At 45.3% G+C, this 15,414-nt stretch overlaps 1 protein-coding gene across 1 annotated transcript; it reads right to left on the reverse strand.

Annotated features, from left to right (window-relative positions):
- Window positions 1–4,200: 4,200 nt before the first annotated feature.
- LOC141171760 (F-box only protein 2-like) lies at window positions 4,201–10,023 on the reverse strand. The gene is made up of 6 exons (XM_073655400.1): window positions 9,907–10,023; window positions 6,747–6,819; window positions 5,895–6,015; window positions 4,864–4,956; window positions 4,529–4,661; window positions 4,201–4,417 (listed from the first exon to the last, which is right to left on the reverse strand). The coding sequence occupies exons 2-6, from the start codon at window positions 6,781–6,783 to the stop codon at window positions 4,283–4,285; spliced, it is 519 nt and encodes a 172-aa protein (XP_073511501.1). The 5' UTR covers window positions 6,784–6,819; window positions 9,907–10,023; the 3' UTR covers window positions 4,201–4,282.
- Window positions 10,024–15,414: the final 5,391 nt, after the last annotated feature.

Consider the following 15,414-nt stretch of genomic DNA (forward strand, 5'->3'; position numbering starts at 1 on the left):
GTAATACCTGATGGCAGCAGCAAAACTAGAATCCTATGGACCGACCGCGGTATAACATTAGGACGTGCCACCCCCTCGGCATATAGAGCATATCTATGGGGTCCTTGTAGCATTCTAAATCCTATCAGGACAAATCCAATGTCTGTATAGCTCTATGGAATTAATGGTGCTAAAGAAGTGAGTAAAATAAATAAAATGTGTTGCACCCTCCCTTTATGTAGTAATGTCCCCCATTCTGTGCTGATGTCCCCCATCCTGGGACCCTCCCTGATATATATGCCCCCGATCCTGGCCCCTTCCTGGTATATATGCCCCCCATCCTGGCCCCTTCCTAGTATATATGCCCCCCATCCTGGCCCCTTCCTAGTATATATGGCACCCATTCTTGCCCCTTCCTGGTATATATGCCCCCATCCTGGCCCATTCCTTTTATATATGCCCCCCATCCTGGCCCATTCCTTTTATATATGCCCCCCATCCTGGCCCATTCCTTTTATATATGCCCCCCATCCTGGCCCCTTCCTTTTATATATGCCCCCATCCTTGCCCCTTCCTGGTATATATGACCCCATCTTGGCCCCTCCTTGGTATATATGCCCTCCATCCTGGCACCTTCCTTTTATATATGCCCCCCATCCTGACCCCTTCCTGGTATATATGCCCCCCATCCTGACCCCTTCCTGGTATATATGCCCCCCATCCTGGCCTTTTCCTGGTATATATGCCCCCCCATCCTGGGACCCTTCCTGGTGTATATGTCCCCGATCCTGCACTGGTATATATGCCCCCATGGGTGAATAAAAATCACCGTATTTTCATTATTTCACATCTGGAGTGCTGACATTATTGTCATATAGATATAGATATGGAAATATTGAGTCTTTTCATAAACTTCATGTATTTGTCAATAAAGGTTTAAAACTTCTTAAATGTTTATAATCTTTTTTCAGCAACCATAGAAACATCTGACTTAAAGGTTTCAAACATTGAAGCAGCAAAATGTGTAAAAACCAAAATTAGTGTCAGTCTCCAAACTTTGGCCACGACTGTCTGCATTATCAGAGAAGCAGAAACTGATTACATTGCACTTGAGAGATGAAACCTTCTAGAACACTGCGGTGTTTCCAAGAAATTATGTGGAAAAGGAATCTAGAAACCATCAAGGGTGATGAAAAAAAATGTTTCAGGGGTAACTGCTTGAAGAAGGGGGAAACATCGGACAGATGCGCCGGTGTCTGTTTCCTCTGTTGCAGGGTCTCGGCGTGAAGGTTCAAATACAACCTGAATGGAATATCCAGTGCCGATCCGGGGTAACGTAAACAACAATGACTCTTTAGGTCCAATACTTAGTTTGGAGTCTTAGATCAAGACAAGGAATTGTGACACCCTGCTGTGCATGGAGCCACAGATCCTGGAGGGGTGCATTTCAGGTTTTCTCCACAAGAGGCCCTCAGAGCACACACACACCTCCATCTTCCACCTCAGACCACCAGAGGGAGCCTGATAGGGATATAAATAGGGATGGTGGAGCTAGGCAGCCCAGACAGTGATTCAGCAGTTTTCTGCTCAGACACAGAAGGAGAGAGTCTGTGAGTGAGTTCTCCTCAGGAAGAGAGTGGAGACAGAACAGTCTGGAGTCCACAGCCAGTTCCTGCAGAGTGAGACACAGAGAAACAGGTCAGTCTGCAGTGGAGCTCAGTCAGACTCAAGCAGCTCGAGTTAAGTGAGCTAGGAGCGTTGCTGACGCTCAGAGAACAGCAGAAGAGGCAGCCACCTAACTGCCAGTGTGTATAGCCTAGTGAGGGCCCTAGTAGGCCGAAGGCTAGAGGATTGAGTAGCATTGGGGGCAGAGGAGCTTTACCTGCTCACTCCAGAAACCATATACCGGACACTGTGTCCAAGTCTGCAGGGATTCTTTATACCCAGCAGAAGACAACCAGAACCCCTGGCGAACTACAGGTCCCAGGAATACCAAACGCTGACTGTTATACCAGGGTCAGGAGTTACAGAGGCCCCCATATACCAGGGAGTGTGTACTCCAACAGAAGGCCCTACCACAGGATCAGCCGGTGCAGAACAGAGACTAGCTCCAGGCAGGCCAGAGACTAACACTAAGCGGCGAAGAAACAGGAGGCCCTAAACCTGCTCACTGGGGAGAGTCCTGCAGTGCACCCCTCACCCTACAGTGCTTCGGACTGTACCTGCATTCCCACCAGTAAAATGTACAGAAGCAAACCGTGTGTGTGTGTCCCCTGTTCTTCCTTGGACCCGGCTGGATCACCGCCATATCGTGCACCTCGTCAAACATCCCTGCCCTGAGGCCTAGCTCCACCTGTGGGGAGCTACACCATCAAAGCTGCCGTGACACCGGCCTCAGTGGACTGCCGCAGCTCTGGTGATCCTCACCAGACACCACAGGTGGCGTCACGAACTTTGACATTTCAATTTCCCCTTTTTTAAGAGAGACCCCAGGGTACGGGCCTGGGAGCCGACCACCGCGACGTCCCCCAAGACCAGGCATTAAGGCCCGGGCGCCGAGTAGTCCCCATCCCCTGGGCGCCACAGAATCTTTGGATCTGAGAATATTACGTGACATCTGTGCCGGGGCCTGTCCCCTCTATTCCTGCTTCAATGGTCTGATGACGCACCGTGACTATTCAGTAGCCTCCTGGAAGTTGTGGCTCTGGCCAGTCTGGAAGCTTTGGGGATAAATCCTGGTTAGTTTGTCTTTCTTCTTACTGTCAGCCATGGTTGAGGCCCCTGGGAATCAGTTCCTACTGCCAGTTATAACCTATCTAGTTCTGGTGTTGGGGAGTCTCAGCTCCTGTGGCTTTGTGGATATTCCTGATTTTTACTTCGGCTTGTGTACTGATGCTTCTCCTGCCTGATGATTATGTACCTACCTGTTCTCATGATTGTGCAGCAACTCACTCGGGAAAATAGGTAACACACTAAAAACTGCAACTGACCCTGCCGAGTCCTGTACAGACTTGAGACCCCGCAGTCCCTAGTGGTTCCTGCGTGAGCTGAGAAAGCCCTAACCACAGACTAGACAATGGCAACTCGGACCTGTGCTGCCTGAAAGGCCATCAAGCGCTTCACGTTCCTCCTATAAAACCGAAGGGCAGAGCAAAGTGCAAATTACCTTCAGAAGGGAAAGCGTGCTGAGATAGAAAGAGATCCCAGAATAAGTAAAACAAACCACAAAATACAAAATTAAGGATTAAGTACATACTGTTAGAGAATATGCCGCCTACTTCCTAAAAAGAAACAGAAGATAGGTGCAGAGTAAAGAACATAAACAGCAGAGAGATAAGCCCTAGCTGGTCTTTCACTGACTGGTTTGGGACATCCAAATGAGACTATCACCAGCAGGAAATACCAGCAGGGGGAAAGTACATAAAGCCACACCCGAAAGGTGATAGGGCAGAAAAATTATTAAATGAAAACACCTGTTACCCTAAAAAGCCAGAAGCAAGGATAACAGAAACTAAACACCCAGAGAAAACGTGTATCTGCTGTGGCTCGGTGGACAGAGAAGCTGACCACAAGCACGGACTCAAGAGATTCGAACCCAGATACACGACACCCGTACTTCCTAATTCTGACCCGGCTACATGACTATTCTTATTGCCAACATGGACCACTCAACAGCAGCCAACTCTGTGGCCTCAGCCAAGGTGCTCCTGTGTAAGTCCAAATCTTTATACAGGATTTAAAGTCAGGGATCTGTAAATGGAGTGTCTAGCACAAAACCTGTCCATGTTGGAATGGTAGTGGGTTCTGTGGAACTTTTGGAATGAACGATTGGATGTCTGAAAACCAAAACTAACACCAGACACAAAAGATGGAACCAAACAAGGATCTAAGGTCTACGACCCACCACAACAATGACTCTTTGGGTTCAACACTTAGTTGGTAGTCTTAGGTCAAGACAGTGAATCTTTAGATCTGAGACTATTTATGGTGGAACAATAGTGGGGACAGTAGAACATTCAGAATGAAAGATTGTGTCTCTGAAATCTAAAACTGACAATAGACACGATGGATGGAACAAAACACGGATCTAAGGTCAACGACCCACCAGACATTGCAGGAATCTCTTGTCTGTAGACAGCTGAAATGTTCGCAAACCATGATGTGGGGTCTCAAATACAAGAATGACACTCAGAATAATGACAAAAAGCAGCGGCCTCGTATCAGTCATTTTATTAGTTCACATGGAAACAGAAAGATCCGGCCAAGTGGCACAGGAATATAATTTCTATTGCGTAGTTGAATTCTAGGCTTCGATCGTCACGCTGCTGTTGGTCAGCCGCACTCCATACCAACCCTTCCAATCACGCGTATCTTTTCCACTGTGTGTGAACTTGATGAAACGCACTCCGGGGCCGTATTTCCAGAATGTATGACTGACCTGCAAAATAATCATCGGTCAATAGACACATTTTCCACAAGATTGTACAGAAGCCAAGCTGCACATAGTAGATGACATGTCCGCCTCTTCGGCACGGTGGTAGCTTCTCACCTGTCTCCAGGAGCCGTCCGTGCTCGGGATAGTTTTGTACTGGATGTTGAATTCACCGATGACCTCACGTTTATCGGACAACAGCTGCACGCTCAGATCATACGAGCATCCACAGTCAGTGCGAGCTGCATGCCTGGAACAAAAAGGAGTTGTCTGAGATGACCACCATTACTGCCCAACTCTTACCCGGCTTGACCCAACTCCAGACTAGTGAATCTGCCAAGTAATACACCCGCATAGCAGATAACAGTTGGCGAGCAGATAGCTGCTTGTAGGAGCTATAATGACCACCAAACTGACTGTCACCCATCTTTCCAAGACACAAATCATCTCACCAGTCGCTGACCACAATGTGAGGTTGGGCATCCAGAGTGTCCTTGGTATATCCTTCCTTAAGGAGATCGATCACTTGGGATTTACTGCACAACCTGGGAGGAGAAGATCATGTATGTGAAAGTGTTTGTGCACTTTGTTCAAAAGGATCATCCAAACAGCGCCACACCAGTCCTCAGGTTGTGTGTGGTATTGCATCTTAATGCTCATCTACTTTAAAAGGGTTTTCCACTTCCCCGATATTTATGACTTATTCCTAGGATAGGCCATCAATATTAGATTAGGGGATCAACACGCAGCCCCCTCATTGGCATTCGCCTGGTGTAAAGAGTGAGTGGACTCAGGAACACCGCAGCGCCATACACTGTTTAGGGGCCACTCTCAGGTACTGCAGCTCAGACCCCAGAGCGATCACTACACCGTAACCACTACCCCATTACATCCGGCTGCCACTGGAGCGGGTACCAGAACATCATTGCAGGTGAAAAACCCCTTTAATAGTAACAGGGCAAGGTCGAGGGATAGGTGGGATAGGAGCCTGCCTTGGGCGCCACCTCGCTGCAGATGACAGGGGGCGCAATATGAATTGATTATTAGAAAAATTACTCCCTTCTCTAATGGAAGCGTTCAGCAAGCGCCTTTATCAGTGTGAGCGAGGAGAGAAGCGTCACTGGAGCTGGAGTATGGAGACCAGTGAGAGCGATACCTCACTGCTCCACCGTCCTGTTACTCCAGGCGCTGGAAAAAAGCAGCAAAAGGGTACCATGTGAACATACCCTTAAAATAGTTATTAATTAACTGAAGGTGGGTTGGGGCGCAATTTATCTAATCTGCTTAGGGCACCAAAATATGTTGTCTTGGCCCTGAATGGGGCTGAGCTGCAAGACCACACAGAACCCATGGACAGTTGTGGTGCTGGAAGAAGGCAGCCATGTTATTTTATCCTGGACCACCTCTATAATGAAAGCCACCACTGCCACCTGCCATAATAACGATCATCTCGATCTCATCTATTTCTATGTCAGTTACGTACCCAAACGATGTTGCAAAGTACTTCCCGTGAAATGGAAAGTTTTGCAAGGTGTCTCCTGGGAGATCCTCCACTCTCCACCCGTCTCCTCCATTCTGAACGTCTTCCCAATATTTTAGCCCCTCTGTACCAGAGAATACAAAATATACAGTACAATGATACAGGTGAATACAATGGTGGAGCAATCATCTCCCTGCTCCACCATTCAGCGTGTGCCCGTCCCGTGTCGGGAGTCCACGGCTGCTGTGCCAAGCCACACACAGCGCAGACCGGAGAAGACCTGCAAATCTGCTGCGCTCAGCATGGAAAGAGGGCGAGGGGACATCATAATGTGTGAGGGGCACTATGGGGGCATCATATGTTGGTCTGGGCCATGTAGATGCATTATATTGTTTTTTAGAGACGTCAAACTGTGTGGGGGTATCATACTGTGTGTGGGGCACTTTGGGGGCATCATACTGTGTAGGGAGCACTGTGGAGGCATCATATTGTGCGGGGGCACTGTGAGGGCATCATACTGCATCAGGGGCACTCTGGGGACATCATGCTGTGTGGGGAGCACTGTAGAGGCATCATACTGTGTGGCGACATCATACTGTGTGTCGATACTGTGGGGGCATCATACTGTGTGTTGGGTACTGTGGGGGCATCATACTGTGTGTCAGGAACTGTGGGGGCATCATACTGTGTGTAGGGTACTGTGGGGGCATCATACTGTGTGGGGGCACTGTGGGGGCATCTTTGAGACATCATATTGCGTGGAGGTCATGTGTGAGAACACTAAGGGGCTTCACCACGGTCACTATTCCTATGTGGCATAAAAAAAAACATAATCAACATTTCTTTTATATTTACCATCTCCGCAGGGATTTTTGATTAGATTTTTTGGCATTTTCCACTATTCTTGAATTCAGCGTCCACCAATATTCTACACATTTTGGAATGAAAAAGGATTAACATTTTAAAGTCTTCTGTAACTTAAATTTATTCATTGATAATAAAATTTTCTTATAGATTGCGGGGCAAATTTATACACAACACACCAAGAATAAGGACATAAAGTACGCCAGAAACACGTAGGTAAAATAGTTTCATGCTAACTAGATTTTGGTGTATAGGGGCTGGACTGTGCACTGGGTCTTCTCCTCCCTGTCTGTGATTCCCCGGCCCTTCAGCCTCCCTCCGGTCTTTGAATGACAGGTCACTGATTTCAAACAGTGGAGGCCAGTCATTCACAGATCAGAGGCCGGAGGATGGGCCGGGGAATAACAGACCGGAGGCAGGCGGAAGGGCCAGAAAATAACAGACCAGAAGCAGATGGAGGGGCCGAAGAATAACAGACCAGAAGCAGGCGGAGGAGCCGGGGAATAACAGACTGGAAGCAGGTGGAGGGACAGTGGAATAACAGATCGGAGGCAGACGCAGAGGATGGGGAATAACAGACCGGAGGCAGACGGAGGGGCTGGGGAATAACAGACCAGAGGCAGGCGGAGGGACCAGAGAATAACAGACCGGAGGCAGGCGGAGGGGCCGGGGAGTAACAGACCAGAGGCAGGCGGAGGGGCCGGGGAATAACAGATCAGAGGCAGGCAGAGGGGTCGGAGAATAACAGACCAGAGGCAGGCGGGGGGACCGGAGAAACACAGACCAGAGGCAGGCGGAGGGACCAGAGAATAACAGACCGGAGGCAGGCGGAGGGGCCGGGGAGTAACAGACCAGAGGCAGGCGGAGGGGCCGGGGAATAACAGATCAGAGGCAGGCGGAGGGGCCGGGGAATAACAGACCGGAGGCAGGCGGAGGGGCCGGGGAATAACAGACCGGAGGCAGGTGGAGGGGCCGGGGAATAACAGACTGGAGGCAGGTGGAGGGGCCGGGGAATAACAGACTGGAGGCAGGTGGAGGGGCCGGGGAATAACAGACCGGAGGCAGGTGGAGGGGCTGGGGAATAACAGACTGGAGGCAGGTGGAGGGGCCGGGGAATAACAGACTGGAGGCAGGTGGAGGGGCCGGGGAATAACAGACCGGAGGCAGGTGGAGGGGCTGGGGAATAACAGACAGGGAGGAGAAGAAGCAGTGCACAGAAGAACAACAAATCAGATTTCTTCTCCCAAGGTATCAATTTAATCAGTCTTACAGCGCCATTACAGCCATGTGTTTACTTTATATTATAAGATCACGCTGACAGGTTCTTTTTAAATGTAAAGTAAGAGTAAGATAGGGCTGACTTTATTTATGGTTCTGATCTGAGGGGTGAAGTAATTTTGGAGTTTGATGTCTTAATTTATTCTGGAGGCTTAAAAGTTGCAGAAATTACACCACAAATGGACACATTAGAATGGCAGCTTCTATTGTCTGGGACATACAAGATTGTTATAATGGAGATATTTCCCTTATAATACCGCTATAATACGTCATGCAAAAGAAGCCTCAATTTTTCCTGCTAGATTTGTATAATATCCAACAAAAATAGCCTGTCCATTTGAGATCACGGTGGTCCAGAAGGTCACATGGATGCCATGTGACCCATTTTACTGCATCTTGACAGCCCACCCTCCGGAAATTCCCGGACCGCTCTTATGGGATGAGTCTGTGATATTTTTGAAGCTGGAGGATTTTGTTCAGAATTCTCATCATTTCGCCGCCGGTGACGAGTTCATATCTGTATTTCTCGACTGTATATCACGGCTAATCATTATAACTAGTGATGAGCGAGTATGTTCTGTTCCGAGTATGCTCGGGCGAGTACCGAGTAGTTACAGCTGCTCGGTGATATGTGTGAATCACTCCATGTGCATGATTTGCGACTTTTTGACAGCTTTAATACTTGTGAGGAATGCGAAAGAAACAAGCATTCCTCACATGTATTAAAGCTGTAAAACAGTTGCAAGTGATTCACACATATCACCGAGTACGCTGAAGATACTTGGTACTCGCCCGAGCATACTTGCCGAAAGGGTTAACTGAACATACTCGCTCATCACTAATTCTAACTCATTGTGGTTTTATATTGCACCTATAAAAAGTGACGGCGCTCCAGGATAGTGTGAATAAAGTGTGCAGAAGATAAAGAAATAAATAGTTTGGCATGCATGGTGCGATTTTGGCTGTCTGTTCCCCCAGTTTATAGATCCTGCCTATGTTAAGTCCATAGACGACACCCCATGATTTTGAGAAGTGACAGACACCTCACCCTCGGATTTCGGCCGTGTACTTGACACTAACTGAGGCTAATTTGTGAGAATAATGGCAAGCTTATCATTTTTTTTCTGTGACACGGCCAAATATTAACCTAGATTTTTTGCAAAGCATGTGACTGTAGCTATAGAGGAGGAAGTATATGGAGGACACACTGAGCATCTGACATTTGTAAATCAGGGCGACCATCTAAAATTAAAAAAAAGAAAATACCTACAAGATCACTTCTGCTCCTCCATGTCACTGCATGGTTCACACACATTGGTCATCGCTGTGCTCAGGGATTGGGTACAGGGTCATGCATTGCTCCAGGAAGATGAAAAACAGTGGGGGACCATGGCAGGAGGAAGAGGAGCAGCGGAAGATCATTAGGTGAGGATACAAGTAGGCATAGTTTGTTGCTTGACCAGGACCTGGACATACTTACGGATGCAGCTTTTTAAAAAAGCAACAAATTTATTATTCTTTTCCAGGCAACTTTTCATAAATTTGTTGCAAATACCAGCATTATTACTTCCATCAAAATTAGTTCCAAAATGTTGCACATGATAAACCTCCCTCGTGCCTCTGCTCTTTTATCTATATATTAATACTTGCCTGCACCCTATAAGGCGCCGTACTAGAGTATTACATGCAAATTTTAGAGTGGAAATGTTGTAGTATTACTGAAGGATAAATATGTAGCAAATCAGCGTAAAAACCAAACAAGGAAAACATGGAATTTGCAGCAGTTTTTGGCATAAAATTATGTCCAACCCATACAGTCAATTAGAAAAATATGATATAAGATCATATCGACCATGCAGAGGTCTTTTCTTACCCGGCTGTGTTGTATCTTCTCTTGTTCTCCTTTCTTTTGAAGAACGGCTTCTCTTCTTTTTATTGTCAATTTTAGTCATTGACTATAATGTGCCCCATCCTGATTGGTGCAATTTCTGAAAAGTGTTTTCCATGGAAGTACATTTTCACTTTCATTATTATATCAATACAGTATACATACCAATGAAAGAAATGAGAATTGTTTCTTAGAAACTTCCTTTTCTTTTTGAAAGGGTAAGAGTTCATAAGATGGAAGTCACAGGCTATATGCATAACATATCGGATTACCATCTCAGATACATATAGTTTGTGTAGAAACATGAAAGAAAAAGAAAAATAGTTGTCAAATTGATAGGAATTGGATCACTTTAGATACAGCGGCCGTTTATACAAGTGTTGCCCATGAACAAGCGTAACAAGTAATGGCAGAATGACTTAAAACTGATTCATTAATGGCAATGTCTCAACAACAATTCATAGTAGATACAATGAAGTTTATTTTAAAGCTCAATTAATTTTTATTTAATGGGAGATTTTATTTGCAAATTACTGGGACTGCAATGGGCACTAAATGCAACCCCTGTTTATGTATATCTGCATAGGGGGTCTTTTGAGCTGGAGTTCTTATATAATAATATATAATAAGATTAGCTACAAGACATTAGTATGATGGCCATTCTCAGGGTAAAATCAGTAAATCTTTATTGATAGAAAAACACATAGTAAAAATGAATTCTTGTGGGAACCACTATGGTCTTCCTCAGTATATATACTGCTTATTGATATGCTTACCCTTGCATTCTTACAATGAGTTACCTGTCCTCTCTTTACTATAATCTATAACTCAATATCTTCTCTGGTTCTGCTGTCACCTTCTATATATGTGCCTATTGAAGATTGATTACTTGTTCGTATGACAAATTCGCCAAGTTGTTTTGTGGCCTTACTCTCTGGCGTTGTCTTCTGTCTGACATCCTCTTTTTTGTCATTTTTACTATGTGTTTTCCCATGAATAAAGATTTACTAATTTTACCCTGAGTCTGGCCATCATACTCCTATTGTCTTGTAGGTAATTTTATTATTATATAAGAACTCCTGCTTAAAAGCTCCTATATATAGATTTACATAAACAGGGGTTGCACTTCGTGCCCATTGCTGTCCTAGTAAATTGCAAATAATAGCTCCCATTAAATATAAATTAACTGAGCTTTACTAATTTTACCCTGAGACTGGCCATCATGCTGCTATTGTCTTGTAGGTAATTTTATTATTATATAAGAATTGCTGCTTAAAAGCTCCTATATATAGATTTACATAAACATGGGTTGCATTTGTGCCCATTGCAGTCCCACTAAATTGCAAATAAAAGCTCCCATTAAATATAAATTAATTTTACTTTACTAATTTTACCCTGAGACTTGCCATCATACTCCTATATTTTTATAAATTATCTTATTCTTTGAGGAGGGCCTTTCATTAATTTGGTCAACTATAGGAGTTTTTTCTTATAGTAAATTTTTACCATATATTTACTATTATGAATGATTTTTTGACAATATTATTATAATTTTGAAAGGACCTGTGGAAAGATTAAGAACATTTACTGATTTTTTTTAATATGAATGAATGAGGTTTCAAATGTAATGAAAATATAAGTAAGAATGAAGAAGTGTTCTTAGACTTGCAAATATTGGTTGATAATAATGTGAAAGAGATGCCAAAACATTTATTCAGTTGTTGCAAATAACTTTTTCATTTATTAAAGCAGTCATTGAAAACACAGGGAGGTAAATATAAGAGTTGAGCAAAAAGATTTTCAGGACCAAAGGCTTGTGAACCTTCTCCTACATGCCAAAATCCCAGCAGGGTCCCATGCAATACTAATGTGGCTAATGAACAAGGGACCTGCAAATCTTTTTGCTTAACTCAGGTAAATATGCCTTTTACTCAGATGTGAAGAATTCTGAGTTATTTGGAATAGATAGCAAAAACAAAATTGAGATTATAGGGAACAGATTAAATAGAGGAATTGCCCCAAAGTCATTATTGAAGCGGCTAATCAGGAGGCTGGAGAAACAGAATACAGAATACAGGACCAAAGGGGAAAAAAGCATGATGGAATAAAAAATTGAGATTTGATCATTATCACAACTTACAATAATGATTGTAAACAAGTGAGGAATATTCTTGAGAAGTGAGAGTTTCTCCTTTATGGCCGACACCTATGCAAAGAATTTGGAGTTTATATAGAATAGCAAGAGCCGTGACAAACATGATTGTGCCATTGTATCCTTGATAAGCTAAGACTGTAAAAAAGGGAGTTTTTAAGATAAGTGGTAGTTTGTAGATGTAGACATGCAAAATGTACATTTGCATCAAAATTATTCATCCCAATTGTAAATTTGTTTAATTGACAAAATTGCTAAACTTTCTGCTATTTGCAATACACCCACGAAATAACTGATTTCATCACAAAATGCAATTTTACTGATTTCTGCAGTCTCAAAATTGTCATCTTTAGTACTTAGAAGAGCCTCTCTGGCTGTTATAACTTGCTACAAACGTGATTCACAGTGTGGTAAGACGACTCGCTCTGCCACTTCCGGAAGTAGACTCAGGAACCCGGGTTTTTCTTTGCAGGCTTTATTAGCAGCATAAAGCTCTGCACTCCAGCAAAATAAATACAGCCTTACTTGGCTAAACCACAAAAATAAAAGATAAACTATAGCACAGTCCATGTATGTGTGTGCGGGTCGCACACACAGGTTATGTCCAGCTTTCAGCTCCCTCCTGAGCTATGGCTGTCCAGTCTGGAGACATTGCCTCTCCAAACACAACTCAAAGAAAAAAAAACAGGGCTGAACATTTAAACGATGCTCAGCCACACCGTGAGGTGGAGGTATGGGGAATGACGTCCCTCCCATCACTTTCATTCCCCTAAAACCACGCCCTTTAATTGAGCTAACCCACCAGCATATAACATGCTGTCAGAAAGTTCATTTGTTGCAGTTCACACAGGCTAGCAACCTGTGCGACACATACCTCCCCTCATATATCATACCAGTGACTCTGTCACATATCCCCCCCCTCTGCCCAAAGCCGGTGGTTTGGGCACCTTCCGATACCAGACAGGGAATTCTAGAAAGGGCATCAGCGTTCCCGTGTAATTTCCCTGGCCTATGCTCTATGTGAAAGTTGAAGTCCTGAAGAGCTAGGAACCATCTAGCTACCCTAGCATTTTTACCCCTCTTTTCCCTCAACCATCTCAACGGGGCATGGTCTGATACCAACTTAAACTTTCGGCCTAGTAGGTAGTATCTTAGTGTATCTACGGCCCATTGTATGGCTAGACACTCTTTTTCTACTATGGCGTAGTTTTTCTCGCAGGACGAAAGGTTCCGGCTCAAATAGAGAATGGGATGTTCTTCTCCATTTATCTCTTGAGAGAGCACGGCTCCTAGACCAACCTCTGAAGCGTCCGTCTGGACCACAAACTCTTTCTTGGAGTCTGGTGCGACCAGGACCGGCGGTTTACACAGTGCTGACTTCAACAGTTGAAACGCAGTCTCTGTTTCCTCCGTCCACTTCACCATGGTTGATCTGGTGCCTTTTAGGAGATCCGTCAGTGGCGCGGCCATCATGGCAAAATTTGGGATAAACCGCCAGTAATATCCCACCATTCCCAGGAATGCTCTCACTTGCTTCTTGGAGAGTAGTTTCGGCCAGGTCTGGATTGCCTCCACTTTATTAACTTGCGGCTTTATTTCGCCTCTCCCGACGACATAGCCCAAGTACTTGGCCTCCTCTTTTCTAACAGCGCATATTTTTGGATTTATTGTAAATCCCGCCTTTCTTAGAGCATCCAGAACGGCCTGTAGTTTAGGTAGATGACTTTCCCAGTCTGGGCTAAAGACTACAATGTCGTCAAGATAGGCTGCGGCATACTTCTTATGTGGGGCTAGGATCCGATCCATAGCCCTCTGGAAGGTGGCTGGGGCCCCCTGTAGTCCAAACGGCATCCGAATGTATTGGAAGCACCCATCAGGTGTTGAGAAAGAAGTCTTCTCCTTGGCCATCTGGGACATGGGGATCTGCCAGTAGCCCTTCGTCAGGTCCAGAGTGGTGATGTACCTCGTCGGTCCAAGCCTCTCGATGAGTTCATCGACGCGGGGCATCGGGTATGCGTCACACTTGGACACCTCATTCAGCCGGCGGTAATCATTACAAAACCTCCACTCTCCGTTGGGTTTTGGCACGAGGACGATGGGGCTCGACCATCCACTCTTTGACTTCTCGATCACACCGAGGTCTAACATCCTCTTCACCTCAGCGAGATCACCTCCCGGCGTGCTTCAGGAATCCTGTATGTCTTCAGGTTCACCCTTATATGCGGCTCTGTTAGCACATCATGTTTTACCACCTGGGTATGCCCCGGCAACTCTGAGAACTAGTCCCGATTCTGCTGGAGCAGTTCTCGACACTGTTGCTTCTGGGCTGGCGAAAGGGTCTCCGCTATCATGACATCTTCCACCTGGCCTTCGGGAGTGGCTCCCAGGCAAGGAGTTCCCACGGGTTCCCGATCTTGCCACGGCTTGAGCAGGTTTACATGGTACACCTGGTGTGGCTTTCTTCGGCCTGCCTTACTTGGCTAAACCACAAAAACAAAAGATAAACTATAGCACAGTCCATGTATGTGTGTGCGGGTCGCACACACAGGTTATGTCCAGCCTTCAGCTCCCTCCTGAGCTATGGCTGTCCAGTCTGGAGACATTGCCTCTCCAAACACAACTCAAAGAAAAAAAAACAGGGCTGAACATTTACACGATGCTCAGCCACACCCTGAGGTGGAGGTATGGGGAATGACGTCCCTCCCATCACTGTCATTCCCCTAAAACCACGCCATTTAAGTGAGTTAACCCACCAGCATATAACATGCTGGCAGAAAGTCCATTGGTTTCAGTTCACACAGGCTAGCAACCTGTGCCACACATACCTCCCCTCATATATCATACCAGTGACTCTGTCACAACAGCTAGACATCAACTTTTTACAGCGTTCCTGAGGAATATTAGTCTATATCTCATACGTAGAGGCCTCCAGTTCACTAATATTCTTGGGTTTGTTGCAACTGCCTTGTTCACATCCCAACAAACATTTTCTATGGGGTTCACGTCAGGCGACTGTGACGTCCGGTCCAGAATCTTCCATTGCTTGGTGGACGTTGAGTTATACTTGGGATTTTGGTTATAAGCTCCAATGACACCCAAGATTCAAGCCTTTTGAAATGAACCCCGATAGAGAAAATTGATGACTCCCTTTGTAGGGTTAGGAGACTTTTCAGATGAGAAATATGTGGGATCTTCTGTCTGAACTGCCTCACGTCTAATGGGTTAGATCAAGCGATAGAGAGAGTCTGCTAACCCGCTCTCTGTTCTGTATAATTCATTATTTAATACATTTCTTTGTGGTTTTAGTTGAGGAATATATGTCGGTATGTTGTGTTGAAATG

The sequence above is a fragment of the Phyllobates terribilis genome, unplaced genomic scaffold (assembly GCF_046119375.1).
Source record: "Phyllobates terribilis strain yellow unplaced genomic scaffold, ASM4611937v1 Scaffold_12__6_contigs__length_324123572, whole genome shotgun sequence".
In the NCBI taxonomy this organism is placed as follows: Eukaryota; Metazoa; Chordata; class Amphibia; order Anura; family Dendrobatidae; genus Phyllobates; species Phyllobates terribilis.

Bases quoted from the DNA above. Each gene is read 5' to 3' on its own strand.
- LOC141171760 (XM_073655400.1), bottom strand. From the start codon at position 6,783: ATGCCAAAAAATCTAATCAAAAATCCCTGCGGAGATG. The intron at 4,662-4,863 runs GTGAGATGATTT...TTTTTGTTCCAG, and splicing joins CACATTGTGGTCAGCGACTG to GCATGCAGCTCGCACTGACT. The intron at 4,418-4,528 runs GTGAGAAGCTAC...ATTATTTTGCAG, and splicing joins CGGACGGCTCCTGGAGACAG to GTCAGTCATACATTCTGGAA.